Raw genomic sequence first — 15140 nt, 5'->3', positions numbered from 1 at the left:
CTAAAGTTATCATGGCAGAACGCAAAACCCTCGTTCCACACAGCAGTCTTTGTAATATCTGCAGGGACGTGGACTTCCATGGCGTGTTCACAGGCCGCGATTCCGCCAATTATCCTGATGGCTTCAACCCGTACCGCGCAGATCTCGACTCCCAGAAACAGGTCCCGAGAACCTGGAAGCACATCCGAATGCATGCAAAGTGCTGTGCCTTTTGCATGTTGACTTTCCATCAGATACAGACATTTCGGATGATAACGCGCACCTTGAACCGTCTACGCGTACCCGACCTTTTCCCAGATAGCGAAGATGGAATGATGGTTACGGCAGTCGAGATAGGAACAGTCATGTTTGATAGCGGGTTTACACAGTGTATTGGCTTCCATAACGTTACATATCGACAGCCCAGCCATGCATCCCTGATGATTCGTGGTCTTCAGCTATGTGCTCCGGATCGCTCTCATACTGCAGCTTGGGAGCGCGCACGTCAAGTCAAGAAAAAGGCTGAGTCGCGTTCGGGACTTCAAGCAAACAAGGAACTTAATATAGAATTTGGGAGCTGTTTCGGCGGGCGACACGTCGGCGCGGATATCGACTTTGAACTCTGTAAAACCTGGCTAAGCCTTTGCAGTGAGCAGCACAAGGAATGTAGGGAGTATAAACCAGTAGGCAAGATAACTCGCCCAAAAAGGCTTATTGATGTTCAAAGGAACTGTATTGTCTCTGTATCCTCTCCACACGATGGCTACGCTGCCTTGAGCTATGTCTGGGGTGATGGTACACCTGGTACACAGCTGAAGACCTCGAACGAGCAGGAGCTCCGACAACCAGGGAGTCTCCGCTCCGGGTATAACCCTGGGTGACACCATTACGGATACCATGAAGTTCTGTCGTCAGATCGATCTACGCTTCTTGTGGGTCGATCAATTTTGCATCCCCCAAAAACGGGGCTCAATCGACCCTGAGATTCACCACATGGCATCAATCTACTCCGGAGCAACTTGTACTTTGGTCGCCTTGAGTGGCACTACCTTTGCCGACCCCCTCCCAGGAGTTCGACCAGGTACAAGAAATCCTGAGCCACAGCACCAGGCTACTATAAATGGTTTGAGTCTCATGACATGCTACCCATCACTCTTCACAGAAATCGAGAGCTCAGTCTGGTTCAGTCGCGGCTGGACCTTTCAAGAAGCAGCATTCTCAAGACGAATCCTTTTCTTCACGGCATCACAGACTTTCTTCCTATGTCGTGAGACGATGTACTGCGAGGAAAGTGTCTGGGAAGTACCAGGAGGTAGTTCTATGGCAGCTTCAGCAAACACGGAAACAATAGAGGCTGGGAGAATAAAGGATCTAATGCTCCTCCGTTCCAATGGATCGTACCCAGAGGGGGGCTATTACAGGATTGTGGAGGAGTACACCAAGCGGACCCTGGGTCATCCTGAGGACATCCTCAATGCTTGGGCTGCCGCGGTCCAGTGGATGGAGGAAGACAAGAAGTGGGGATCAACATGCAGTTTCGGTCTTCCTTTGGACCAGTTTGGATTTGCGCCGGGTTGGCAACCACTTCATGGCCATAACCCTGATCCTAACAGCCAACGAGCCGACTTCCCCAGTTGGAGCTGGTCTAGCTACCAGGGTCTAGTCGAGTGGTGTCTTGAAGTCCCTTCTAGTACGCGGACCTCTGGCGGGGCTCGAGAGAGCGGCTGGGGTAGGTCTGGCATCATCCAGGAGACAGATATCGACATCATGTTGCGTGAAAGATACAATAAATATCTTTCGCCAGTGCATATATCCCAGAGCCCCTTCGCGCCGCCAAATCCCATCCTGGAGTTCCAAACCTCAGCTGCTCATATCACTGTCGCCAGAAAGCCCGACGGCAGGATTGGGCTACCAAACTTTGATATGATAGGGAACGACGGATATTCGATTGGAAGCCTGCAATGTGATCCTGGCTGGCGTGGAAAACAACCAGATAAGCTGGAGTTCATCGTCTTTGCCACTGCCAAACTGACAGATCCCGAGCCACCGCAGTATTCCGGATATGCCGGCGGTTGTGGAACGAGCCGATATAACGCAAAGATGAGCGGTCGTTTGTTTTCCGATCAGCATAGCTATGACGCTGCTGTCTCTCGGTGGCAAGACTTATGCTCGAGGGGCCGATTTGTTCTCGATGTAATGTGTATCTCCAGAGAAGATGATGGACTCGCCCGAAGGGTTCGGGTTAGCCATGGTATATCCTTGGATCAGTGGCTGAAGCTAGAGCCCGAGGAAGTGTTAATCAGACTTGGATGATCACATAGCGAAGCCAGGGGAGGAAAGAAAATTTAGGACCTTGACCCCAAGCGGTAAAAATGTTTAGGCAAATCTAGCATAAGCTGAGGTGGCTCTTTACTTGGTTTATTTTGATATCCTTTTTCCAGGTCTTGACTTTTCTTTCGGGGGGGTTACAGCGACATCCACAGTTACGCGGATCATGCATCGTCTTGTCCTGATTCGCCAAGGGCATACGTAGTCTAATAATGGATCTTTCACTCCAAACCTCGTTCAGCCAGCGAACCACGATTCTAGAAAACCCCCAGTGAAAGAGAATTACCTGATCAAAGTATCACTGCAACCTTGGTGGGTCTGTTGGTTGGGTCTCTCGCTGTGCCCGCGACATGCATCGGATTACGTTACTCAACGAGGCAGATTATATGATTGCTCATGAGGTGTTTTCCTTTATTCCTGCCTATCCGGTGCCGAACCCCGAGAATCACCTGACAGTTCACGGCTTTATTGCTCTCCGTTCTCAAGCGAATAACTTGCTCCAAATCACAGACACTCAACGACCATCTGCTATTTCTTACCGTTAAAAGGACGCATTACATCATGACGACGCCTACTCAGGAGCCACACGAGGCATTGGTATAGAGATAATGTGCCATGCACTGCGCTGAATGAATCTGACCTTTCTGAATAGGCCGCCGATACATTTGACGACAGCGACTCGACTTTCTCAGGCGTAAGTTCAGCAGCGAGTCTCCCGATGGCGCCAAGCAGTATGGGTGATAATATACCGAGAGTCAAAGCTAAACAGCCACAGGCCGACTCAGAAAGCCTGGAGTCACTTCGATCAAGCGTCTTGCGCTTCCAGGAAGAAAATGGAAGAACCTACCATGCCATGAGTTCCGGAAGCGAGTTGTTCCTATCTACCACGTCTCTTTCATGACTAACATGCGATCCAGGATACAATTTTCCCAACGACGCGTCTGAAAGTGACCGTTTGGGTAGGTTTATCAGCAGGCCTTAGCCTATGTTACGTACTGAGTGTTGGTGAAGATCTTCAGCATAATCTCTGGCTACTCACCCTTCATGGAGAGCTCGGGCTCAGCCCAAAGATCACGGAGCCTGCCAAGAGGGTCATGGATGTTGGAACCGGAACTGGTATTTGGGCTATCGAATATGGTACGAGAGGCAATATGTGAACTGATTTATTCACTAACCTTCTTATCCAGCGGATCTTCACCCCGAAGCGCAGGTATCATTCCTTTTTATTCTCTAACAAGATTCTCTTCACTGACCGCTTCAGGTCATTGGTGTAGACCTTAGCCCTATCCAACCTTCATTGTATAGCTCAACCTCACTCTCAGGCCTCATGTAGCTAAACTGTTCCTTAGGGTCCCACCGAACTGCGCCTTTGAAATCGACGATCTCGAAAAAGAATGGATGTGGACAGAACCATTCGACTTTATCTTCTGTCGCGTCATGACAGGATCCTTCGCCGATATGGAGAAATTCGTCCAAAATGCCTATGCGTAGGTCAAACTTTATCCAGTCACCACTCTTCTCTTAATGTGCTATAGTAATCTTGAACCCGGCGGCTACCTTGAAATGCAAGACCTAACTTACCCCATCGCCTGTGATGATGGAACCCTGCCCCCAGACTGCGAGGTTCTCCGCTCCGGTCTTCTCAGCATCGAAGCCAGCGCCAAAGCAGGACGAGCCATTAATCTTGCACCTAAGTATAAGACCTTCCTTGAGAAGGCTGGTTTTGTTGACGTGGTGGAGAAGCAGTTCAAGTGGCCTATTAACGAGTGGCCCAAGGACAAACACTACAAGGAACTGGGCAGGTGGTCTTATGCCAATATCAATAATGGACTGGAGGGTCTATTGCTTGGATTGTTTACGAGATTCTTGGGCTGGAGTGCGGATGAGGTCCGCGTGTTCTGCAGTGCTATGAGAAAGCAGCTGCGCGATCGAAGTATCCATGCTTATATCCCGGTGTAAGTCCCTCTCTCTATTGGATCCGACCAAGACCTTCTTCTGACGTGGGCAATTATAGCTACGTGGTTTACGGAAGAAAACCATTAGAAGAGCTTGCAAGTAAAGCTTAGGAACATCACCCACGTCTTCACCATATGTAGAACGCTCTGCGTTCCATTTTCTTCTCCAGCGATAGTTGAAATTGTATTTCTCGTTACCATAAGTTTTCGTTCCTCTGAATCCTGTCAAAGTCCAGGCAATGCGTTACATAAAGACATTCGAAGCTTTTCCAGCGTAACCTCACCATCCCGAGCATCCGGCTAGTCCAGGTTACCCAGCTTCCTCGAGAAATCGATGGTCTCCGTAATTCCCTTCTCAAGGCTGATCCATTCCCTTCCAGCCCACTTTTGCAGCAGCTCAGGTGCAATGTCATTCTCGATCTTGTAGCTCAGAACAGGGTCTCCAGGAATAAAGTCGTCTTCAAAGTCTTCTTCGGGATATGCTTTGCGCATGATGGCCAAAGCGTTGTTCCAGTTGAAAGACTCGGCTAGGGCTGGAATACGAGCGCCTTTGACATCTAGGTCAATAGCTGCTGCGACGTACATGACAGCCGCGTCGGAGACATGAGTATAATAGACTATCTGGTCAGTATTTCTGAGACTCTCAATTCATTTATTTGCCAACATACCCGTTGTGTTCTCCTTGAGAGCATCGATCTTGCCAAGGTATAGCTGCTGCAAGAGCTGAGTAGGCATTGGCCCATAGTGTCTCGCGTCCAGAGGATCGCCCAAAATCCAACAAGGGCTAACGACATTGACTTCCCATGGAACATTCTCGTCTTTAGCAAACTTCCATACCGCCTTCTCGGCTTCAACTCTGGCCCCCAGGTACACTGGAAGAATACGGCTCAACTCATACGGCGGCGGCGCCTGCGCGGCTTTGACCAGATCATCGTTCCATGTGTCCTGTCCAACAGTTTTTGTCTCTCCAGGCTTGGGCCAGACTGATGACCATAGCCCACCTGCCATCACAAATCGCTTGACTGACGCTTCCTTGGCAGCAGATCGGCACACGGTCAAGGCAGCCTCGATAGCTGATGCGAACCCGACATTCGGATCTGGCGTATAATCGCCGACATTGCCGATATGGATAATAGCCGAGACACCTTTCACCGCCTCATCGAAATCTCCGGGCTTTGATGTGTTGGCGACAACCAATTCCACTTTTCCTTCGTCTGCGTGCGGCTTCACGGCTGGGTGCTCGAGTAGCCACTTGCTGTATGAGAGATCTCTCACTGTCCCGCGCACTTTGAAACCCTGCTTCAGAAGCTCTATGACCACATGGCTGCCGGTGTAACAATTCGCTCCCGTCACGAGGACCCATGAGCCTCTGGGGATAGCCGTTGGTAAATTGCTCATGTTGATTGATGCTGTTCAGAACGAGCTCCCTTGATTGTATGTGAGCAAAGGGCTGAGAGGTTGCCAGATAGGATAGATGACGGTCGCGAGAGCCAAGATATGTATAATCTGATCAATGTCGGGATCGAATCGAGGAATAAGATGAAGATGAGACGATATATGGAGCATCGATCCCCGCCTTCTTAGCGTGAACCCGGAATTTTCCAGCTTCCGCTATCGCTAGCTTGCGGTGAGCCTGAAATCTAAATGAAGCGATCGGTTCCGGTTCATTAGACCGGGACTAAAGATTTTAGCGATGATGGATGCGGATGACGGAATCGTGGGCCGCAACTTGAGCTAACAGTCATATCTATATTTTGCTAAATGGACTAAGAACATGAGTAATCTCTAATACGCCCTTGCTATAGATTCCTCCCTTGTGCTTGCTGATAACAACATTTCTTTCTGACTCTGTCTGGGTTGAATCATTAGCTCAAAGTTCACGATAAAATCGATTGGCGTCAAGGATTATTATGATCGGCTAGCTAGCTTCGTTTTAGTATCGTGTTGTGGCCACTCAGGATCCAAGTTCCGCTACCCGACTCCCCGGGTCATCAATCCCGGAAGCTTGGACTCATAAATAATAGGCTGATGCTCTCGGAAAATCTCGTTCCAGTGGGTTACTGGATGCAATGGTTCGTTGTGACAAATGCTTTCCAGGATCTTGTAAGCTCGGTTAGCAGCTTGCGCGTGTTACGGAGCTTCGGGCTATTATTCGGGTAATTTGACGGCCTGACTCATCCGGGTACAGGTCTGTGGAGAAGATGATCCAGGGTAGTTTATGGGATAACTTACAAGGAAATAATGCTGCCAGAACGCTTTCTATATGGCCAAGTGTTATTTTTATTCCCTCACTCTCGATTAAGAATTCTAGTCATCTAGCTCGAGGGAACAACGGCCTTCACAACTATGGCTATGTCGCCCTACCAAAACTTTCGTCAACGTCGGAACAGCATTTTTATCGAACCAGAAAGTCCAGCGGGGCAACAACCAACTATAATTGATACAAATGGATCAACGCTATACGAAACGTTCCGTTTTCCCCTCCGCACGGCTATTATTGAGCATGATGATACGACAGCTTTGAAGAAGTATTTGGGAAACGCGCCTTGGGCCATTAAGAGAGGTCATCCTCTTGGAATGGGCTCTGATCCGTTCATCGTCGCAGCGACACATGGGAGTCTCCATTCACTTAGAATACTCTTAGATCACTACACACACTTCATGAAACCCAGTGGAAGAACTGATCTTGATGGTCGTTGCTACGATGTGCTGAATACAGCAGCTCGTTGTGGTCAACTTGAGGTAGTCAAGGTGCTGCTAGACCACCCTCTGCTTCAAATTGATCTTCACCATAACTATCATGGGTTCACTCCTATCATGGCAGCTGCCGACATATTTGACTGGGCTGCCGACGCCTTTGACTTGGCTGTAGATACCTTTGACTGGAGAAACAACCTCGATGGAAAAGAGGCAGTCATTAACCTTTTGCTTGACCGGGGTGCCCATGCTTCTGACGCAGACTACATGTGGGATTTCGCGATAATCCTGTCACTGGCGAGCCTAAGGACAAACGGATACCGACATTCATGGCTTTGAACCTTGCTGCAGAGTGGGCTGGACCTGACCTGATCCGGCGGCTCATCCTGAGTGGCGCTGATCCCAACATCAAGATTATGGAGAATAAGGATGACAGAGTTCGCACTGATATAACGATCATCTCCACCGCAAGTCGATGTGCGAACGTTGATGCTCTTAAAGTCCTGCTTGGTTGTGCAGGCAAGGTTGGTGATATGGCAGACGCAGTATCAAATCGTGATAGCTGGGGAAGCATGCCGCTTCACTGGGCCTGCCAAGTCTCAACAGAAGAAAATCCTCGCGAGATGACTACAGAAGTCAAGGAGGAGAAACTGCAACGAATCATGACTACTGTTGACCTGCTACTGGGCTGCAACCCAGAGACGATCAATACACAGGACATGTACGGGAACACTCCCCTACACTATGCAGCCAAGACTTACAGCAACTGCGGAAGAAAGTACACGGCGATATATCAGCTCCTATGTGATAGGGGCGCTGATGCGAGTATTCTCAACAAAAAGAGTGAAACAGCGCTCCATTGCTTATGTCACGACAATGGAGGATGGCCCATCGATACAGCAGCGATAGAAATTCTACTCGGGCATGGCGCAATAGTCATGGGTACAGAGGATAACGGCAATACGCCACTGCACTTGGTTGTCAAGAACCTAGAGAATCTCGATGCCATCGTGTTTCTTCTTGATCATGGTGCAGACATATGTGCCAAGAACCTGAAAGGAAACACGCCACTACATGAGGCAGCGAGCGGAATGTTCTGGCCTGGAGTAATCGAAGAAAAGTACAAATCTATGGGAGAAATACTTCGAAGGCTTCAAGGTGATGAGGGAAGTCTGATGGATGAGCTGAATGCAGAGGGAAAGTCTCCTTGGCAGATTCAGAATGAAAGAAGAAAGGACTTCTGGGAGAAAATAGACGACATTGAGAACGAATGGAGGCGCTGGGAATTATAAGTCAGGAGAAGTGAGAAGGAGGCGAGAAGTTGGCTCGGTATACACAAATGAGGGGTAATACTCACACTGCAAACCAAGGCCCTCCCAGCCAGGCGAATGGTCAGGGCACAGTAGCTGGCGAGTTTGAGCCTTTCAAGAACCCAGTAGGTTTAGTAATACTGGCCCTGGCTCTCAGCTAGCCACTATGCACTGATGCTGCTGACAAAGCCTCGCAATGGTGGCCGTTTATTATGGACGTTTTGCTATCTTGGCCTACTGCTCAGATGACTGGCACTAGGCAGCAGGTCAGCAGCCGCTGCATGATGCTCGCCTCACTTTGGAGACTGGCCAATTAGTTATGCCGCCAAGACCATTACGCGCCCTCGATTTTTGTGGTTGGAATTGCGGATCCTCGGGGAGCAAGAAAACACCGGACCTTGATTTAGGGTGTCAAAATATACTTATCAAAAGCCCCCTAAACTTAGGCTAAATCTAAATATTTTTATTAATTTACCTAAATATTTTTATTGCTTAGGGTCAAGGTTTTGTGTTTTCTTTCCTCCCCTAGCGGATGTCGTACATAGCCCACAGTCTCATTTCCTCACATATCACCCAACTTATCGTTTTCGATTTTGACGATGTCCGGGGACAATGCTACGTTTCAATCGGAGGAATACACCGTTGGATGGGTTTGCGCCCTTCCACTAGAGATGGCTGCTGCCAGAGGGATGCTCGACAAGATTCACCCCAAGCTGGCTCAGCAGGACCCCGACGACCACAACAGCTATATCCTGGGAGAAATCCAAGGCCACAAAATTGCGATTGCGTGCCTTCCGGCTGGCATATATGGAATCAATCCCGCAGCTACAGTCGCCAAGGACCTACTTCGAACCTTCAAATCCATCCGTTTTGGCTTGTTGGTTGGCATTGGAGGTGGAGCTCCATCATCACAGCATGATATCCGATTGGGCGATGTGGTGATCAGCCAGCCCTCAGGAACCTCCGGAGGAGTCGTACAACATGATCGGGGCAAGATATTGCCAGAAGGCAAGTTTCAGCGTACTGGCTCGCAGTACACGCCTCCCCAAATCTTACTATCGGCGTTGTCTTGCCTGCAAGCTACCCATATGACCGAGGAAAGTCGAGTTCCCGAGTTCCTATCTCAGCTGAACGCGAAGACTTCCAAGAGGATGAAAGGAAAATTCACCTACCCAGGTATATTGAACGATCGGTTTTATCAAGCAGTGTACGATCATGTCGATCAGGGAAACGCAACATGTGCCCAATGCGACGAGTCCAAGATAATCAATAGACAGGATCGTGGTGACACCGATCCATACTTCCACTATGGCATCATAGCCTCGGGGAATCAGGTCATAAAGGAAGGAAAGACGCGTGAGCGTCTGAGTCAAGAATACGGTGCCTTGTGCTTTGAAATGGAAGCTGCAGGCCTGTACAACTTTCCATGTCTTGTTGTTCGGGGCATCTGCGATTATGCCGATTCGCATAAGAACAAGAACTGGCAAGAATATGCTGCTGCGACGGCGGCAGCTTTTGCGAAAGAGCTGCTGTTATTTATACCACCAAACCAGGTTCTACAAGAAAAGAAGCTTATGTCAGAACTGGTGTCGAGTAAGTAAATTTCTGGTTTCTTGTTTGTGCTGCTGAAACAGCTATGAGTCTGTGACCCACGCCCGAGCTTGACGTACTTGGGGCACGCAAATAACATATCCCAAGATCATGCTACCTGTCAAGTTTTGCTAACCTATGTTAGTTGCCAAGGATCAACTAGAAACCACGGCGCAGAGCCTGAACGAACAAAAGCATATCAGGTATACAGCCTATTGCTACGCACGGACGGTCGTTAACTGGGAATAGGAAAATCCTAGACGATCATCCCTTGGACCTCCACATAGTTCATAGCGCACGCTGCAATAGCGAAGACGTCAAAAAGAGTCCAAGGTGCGAACCTGGCACACGAGCTCGTATCCTTGAGCTCATCCAAAACTGGGCAGACCAGGACTCAGGCCCACCAATACTTTGGCTTATTGGTCCTGCCGGGACTGGTAAGTCTACTCTTACCAGGAGTGTAATTGACTCTCTGGAGAGAAACGAGAGACTGGTTGCTGGATACATGTTTAAAAGGGGAGAACAGGACCGGAATGACACTAACCGGCTATTCACTACACTTGCGACGCAATTGGCAGATACTGTTTCCCTCTTTAAAGAGAGTCTTCGGAAATCACTTGAAGGTCTCGATAAGGATGCAGTAGACAAGAGTAGCCTCGAAAGTCAGTTCCAGAAGCTATTATGGGAGCCCTTGGAGACCTTGAAACCCACAGAGGCAAATCATTTGCCAAAGATAATCATCATTGACGCTCTAGATGAGTGTGGGAGGCCCGAGAATCTCACAAGGCTTTTGGGGCTTTTTTCGAAGCTTTGCACTAGCTCTAAGCTTCACCTGCGTGTATTAATTACCAGCAGGTATGCACCTGAGATTGTCGAAGCTTTCGAGCCTCCCTTGCAGAGCAAGACAGTCCATACTGTAGAGCTCCACCGAGAATTCTTAGGCGATACCACTTTGGACGTTCGCAACTTTTTAGAAGTGAGGTTTGCGGATATTAAGTATAAAAGGAAGGTACAAAAAGACCCATGGCCAACAATGGAAGACCTTGATCGACTTGTAGAACTTTCTACCACGCCTGAACCCTTGTTCATCTACGCCGCAACTTTATGTCGATTCGTTTCAGATAAGAATAGGAGTCCGATCCAACAGCTAATCCTGTGGTTGGAACAAGGGAGCAATTCGCAACTGCAACAGATATACAGTCCTCTTCTTGACCAAGCATTCTTAGGTTTTGATGAAGACGAGTTTCGTCAGAAGTTACGATTTCTCGGTACCATTGTACTTCTGGTCAGGCCACTCTCAGCAAAGTCTCTTACCCTTCTACTTGGCACGGATCTGGATGATATTAGCTGGTGGGTTCCAAGGCTCTATGCAGTGTTGCATGTACCTCCCGAGCTCTACCAACCTATACAGCTTCTTCACAAGTCATTTTTCGACTTCCTCTCCAGCGACGAAGGTTCAGGCCGTCACAAGTACCAGATCAATAAAGGAGAGATACATGCCAATCTTGCAGAGGCCTGCATCCAATGTATGGAAGCAAATCTCAAATATGATATGTGCGAAATTAAGAATCCAGAGACAACCAAATACGAGATCGATGCGAAGTTAATACAGAGTGGCATCCCTCCTGAACTCGAGTATGCTTGCAACTACTGGTTCTTACACCTGAAACGCAGTGATCGATCGCTGAGTTCCTTTACGTACACATTTCTCTTCGACCATCTCCTACACTGGGTAGAGGTGCTATCGCTCTTAGGGAGACTGGCAGATGGTGTGAATACGTTAAGGGAATTATTAGAGATGAGTCAGGTATAACAGGCAGTCAACGTTATAACACGTCCCTGAGCTGACTTTGCAGACATGCAGTGATCTACGCCAGGACTTTGCCCCTTTCGTCCGAGATTCAATTAGAGTAATCGCTGCGTTTAACACGATTATAGAGCTTGCTCCTCTTTCAGCTTTATGGATCTTCAATCTTCATCTCTCTCGCTAGAAGCATAGGGCGTCGAATGATTTGGCAGTAGCGCATACCTAGGACTGGAGATACAAGGTATTGAGGTCCACTTGAGCGCACGTATCCAAGTGATTCAGAACGCTGATCGAGCCATGTGCTTACATATCTTTTCACAAAATGGTCATTTATTGGCATATGCAGTACACAATGGTTTCTGCGAATATGAGTTTCATCTACGTAACGTCATTACCGGTACCCATTTATGCGCTTTATCATTCACTGAGAGCAGGATCGAAGCAATGGCCTTCTCAGCCGACAGTGACCACCTCTTATGGGTGCCTCCACAGTACAGGCCGCTTGATGGAAGCGTCAAATGTTGGGTCAGTGGGAACTCTGCAACGATCTTTATCGGTTCCGTCTCAGGGCATGTCATTAAATTTCAAAGTGTGTGAGTCCTTATTGGGGATACGTAGAGCTGCCTGCTCTAGCTAGTGCTTTAATTGGGCTTTGTGGCATAGACCGACCAACTGTTTCACTATTAATACAATACTTCGCTGCAGGGTCAGATACTTACATTGGCCAGTATGAATGAATGTTGACATTCTTAATATCCTTTCGCACATCTGTCAGGAAAACCTCGACTTCCTCTTTACTCCAGCCAAGTCCACCTTGACCATCAGGACGCGTAAATACAGCTAGACTCAAAGCTGCCAGAGCATCCAACGTGTTCTGTTGGGCCCAGGTACCTTCGCTAGTGTTAGGAAAACACCAAGAAATAAAGCGGCGATGAACTAACCAATCTGCTTATGTTTGGGATCCTTGGGCCATCGATTCAAAGGCCACTTGCGCTTCACAATGTTTACATCTACAAAGCCCGCTTCCTCAAGTTGATCTTTGTACTTCAGCGCACTATCCATGGGACGGCCATTCTTAGTAAAGATATCGTGTAGAAGTTCTGACCACTTAGATAATGCCGAGTCCTTTGTGAGGGTATCATCGTCGGAGAGGAGAGGGTAGATGATGTCGATCATTTCTATTCTGCCTCCAGGATTGAGATTCCTGTTGATAGGTTTTAGACAATATCCTCAGGAGTAGGGACAGGAGGATGATGTACTTGTAGCTTTCGCTGAAGAACTTGGGCCAGTCTAGGATGGAGCCTGTGAGAAAGCGAGCAAAGACAAAGTCAAACTTGTTGGAGTAGTCCCATGACTCTTCTAGATCATCTACGTAGAAGGAGGCGTTGGGTGGAATGCTTTGAGATGTCAGTAAGCCCCATTACCACGAGAATGAATACATACGCTGAAGGCTGAATCGGACTCAAGTCGACGCCAATGACCTGAAAAGTTAGCAGTAGTCTTCTAAGTCATCTTCGTAAAGCTCACCTCGCACTCGGGATGCTCATCAGCTGTCCAGGTTGTCAGCGTTATGGTCATCGTAGTGTAGCTTGCATTACTCACCAAACTCGATGGCCCAGATTCCAGTGCCACAGCCCGCATCGAAAACGCGGTTCAGCGTCTTGGGCAGGGGAGCTGCGTGCAGTCTTTCGTCGAAAGTGAGCAGAAAGAGATGATGCTGAAGATCTGAGGGATTATCAATGGACGGGGGGGGGGGGGGGGTGGTATCATGGTGTACCTAGTCGTTCGTTCTCAATCTTTATCAGGTTAGTAGCAATTCCTATGATAAGTGACAAAGGCTTACCTCGTCATTTGGAAGTGCATAGGCTGTGTCAATTAGTTCAACTTCTTGTCACATCTGTTGCACATCCTCATATCTCACCTCCGTCCTTATAAGCATGATACGTCCTGCCATTCTCCTCACGGTATCTCAAAATACTTGATCTTAATGACGTAGTATCGCTAGCATTGTCCTTTTACTCGTTAGCTACTGCGATCGCCCTCGAAACATCCACTTACGTCTCCAATGGCGGAGTCAGCATCAGTGTCGTCCTGAGCTGCCTGTCCAATCGGTTAGTCGCATGCAATAAGTCTTCAGCCACAGTAGATGCATACATGCTCATCGACAGCAAGGGGTTCTTCGTCCGCGCACATCGTCAAGGATTCGATTTACTGTTTGACGTGACGTGACATTAGATTGAAATAGCGGTCGGCACGAGTGGGGTTTGGAGACGGATGATCTGTCAACAGTCACGTGTGATAAGAATTTCATTCTAGTCTGTATCGTGATACTATCAAGACTAGCATGATAGCGGGATAGCGGCTAGATCAGAACCAGAAGGGGGAGGAGGAAAACCCAGGACCTTGACCCTAAGGGATAAAGATATTTAGGTAAATCTAGCATAAGCTTAGGGAACTCTCTACTAAGTTTATTTTACACCTTATTTTAATAATCCAGTATTTTCTTGCTCCTTGAGGCCCGATAACATCAACACTAGCGTTATAGTGGTTAGATCAGAACATCAACATCCCTGTCGATATCCAAGGCAAAGAGCGGGGTTTTGAGTGATATTGCCAGAACCAACACGCAAATCAACGACCAACAAACCAATCACTACCCAGTGTCTGTGCCCAGCATGTCTCACGCCGAGAAAACGCAATACGATTCGTTCGCACCCAAGTATGCTTCTGTGGAGGAGTTGCCCTGTTCCAAACTTGAGGGCCAGCTTGTGAAGAATGCTCTGGGGGATTGTACGGGTTTGAAGGTGCTAGATCTTGGTGGAGGAAGTGGACTTCATGCCCGAAGAGCGATTGATGCTGGGGCTAGTGTTGTTGATGTCGTTGATATTTCACCCGAGATGATGAAAGCTGGTGAGGAGATTGAGAAGAGTCTCGGGCGAAAGGATCGAATTCGTTGGTTCGAGGCTGATGTCACCAAACCCGTCACGGAGCAAGTCAAGTTGGAAGACGGTTACGATATTGTCATGGCCAATTGGGTTTTCGATCATGCTTCCTCTGTCTCAGATCTGAGAAGCATGTATGAAAATGTCGTCAAGAACCTGAAGCCTGGGGGCAAGTTCATCGGCGTGAGGTCAAAGAGCATCCGCGCCGAGTACATGAGCCAGGGCAAATACGGTGTCACCTTCACGGATGTCACTGAGATCCCGGGCGGCTTGAGATACCAAGTCAATTGCGTGACCGAGCCGCCGTTCTCATTTGAGGCTACTTCAATGGAATCGACTTTCTCGCTTTCTGATGACATCGGAAAGGAACTCGGACTGGTTGAGATACATGTTGCCCCGGCCGAAGAGACGGAGCTTGTCAAAAACGACCACGAGTTTTGGGAGGAGTATCTCAACGATCCCAACTTTGTCGTCGTAGTGGCTAAGAAAGCGTAGAGCGTGTTTCGATATGGTTATCCTAGTTCACAATCAA

At 48.4% G+C, this 15140-nt stretch overlaps 7 protein-coding genes across 7 annotated transcripts; 5 read left to right on the top strand and 2 right to left on the bottom strand.

Annotated features, from left to right (window-relative positions):
• Positions 1-11: 11 nt before the first annotated feature.
• On the top strand, positions 12-860 carry FSUBG_6080 (het-domain protein; the record flags this gene model as incomplete). Its single annotated transcript, XM_036684242.1, has 1 exon — positions 12-860. One exon carries the CDS (start codon positions 12-14, stop codon positions 858-860), a length of 849 nt encoding a protein of 282 aa, XP_036538441.1.
• Positions 861-876: 16 nt separating this feature from the next.
• Positions 877-2292, top strand: FSUBG_6079 (uncharacterized protein; the record flags this gene model as incomplete). The annotated part of the gene is made up of 1 exon (XM_036684240.1): positions 877-2292. The coding sequence occupies one exon, from the start codon at positions 877-879 to the stop codon at positions 2290-2292; it is 1416 nt and encodes a 471-aa protein (XP_036538440.1).
• A 576-nt stretch (positions 2293-2868) lies between these two features.
• Positions 2869-4373, top strand: FSUBG_6078 (methyltransferase; the record flags this gene model as incomplete). The annotated part of the gene is made up of 8 exons (XM_036684239.1): positions 2869-2904; positions 2960-3001; positions 3225-3444; positions 3495-3517; positions 3569-3606; positions 3657-3794; positions 3843-4262; positions 4322-4373. 8 exons carry the CDS (start codon positions 2869-2871, stop codon positions 4371-4373), a joined length of 969 nt encoding a protein of 322 aa, XP_036538439.1.
• A 189-nt stretch (positions 4374-4562) lies between these two features.
• On the bottom strand, positions 4563-5660 carry FSUBG_6077 (NADPH-dependent aldehyde reductase; the record flags this gene model as incomplete). Its single annotated transcript, XM_036684238.1, has 2 exons — positions 4563-4879; positions 4931-5660. 2 exons carry the CDS (start codon positions 5658-5660, stop codon positions 4563-4565), a joined length of 1047 nt encoding a protein of 348 aa, XP_036538438.1.
• Positions 5661-7288: 1628 nt separating this feature from the next.
• FSUBG_6076 (ankyrin) lies at positions 7289-8251 on the top strand (the record flags this gene model as incomplete). Its single annotated transcript, XM_036684237.1, has 1 exon — positions 7289-8251. One exon carries the CDS (start codon positions 7289-7291, stop codon positions 8249-8251), a length of 963 nt encoding a protein of 320 aa, XP_036538437.1.
• Positions 8252-12307: 4056 nt separating this feature from the next.
• Positions 12308-13859, bottom strand: FSUBG_6074 (methyltransferase; the record flags this gene model as incomplete). The annotated part of the gene is made up of 12 exons (XM_036684236.1): positions 12308-12338; positions 12386-12557; positions 12608-12870; positions 12926-13063; positions 13110-13147; positions 13194-13216; positions 13269-13391; positions 13444-13462; positions 13510-13532; positions 13588-13678; positions 13725-13766; positions 13821-13859. The coding sequence occupies 12 exons, from the start codon at positions 13857-13859 to the stop codon at positions 12308-12310; spliced, it is 1002 nt and encodes a 333-aa protein (XP_036538436.1).
• A 482-nt stretch (positions 13860-14341) lies between these two features.
• FSUBG_6073 (ubiquinone menaquinone biosynthesis C-methyltransferase) lies at positions 14342-15103 on the top strand (the record flags this gene model as incomplete). Its single annotated transcript, XM_036684235.1, has 1 exon — positions 14342-15103. The coding sequence occupies one exon, from the start codon at positions 14342-14344 to the stop codon at positions 15101-15103; it is 762 nt and encodes a 253-aa protein (XP_036538435.1).
• Between the last annotated feature and the right edge of the window lie 37 nt (positions 15104-15140).

This window comes from Fusarium subglutinans (assembly GCF_013396075.1).
Source record: "Fusarium subglutinans strain NRRL 66333 chromosome Unknown NRRL66333_c0000061, whole genome shotgun sequence".
Lineage (NCBI taxonomy): Eukaryota > Fungi > Ascomycota > Sordariomycetes > Hypocreales > Nectriaceae > Fusarium > Fusarium subglutinans.
The sequence above is the reverse complement of the archived record's forward strand: the minus strand, read 5'-3'. Positions and strand labels throughout refer to the sequence as shown.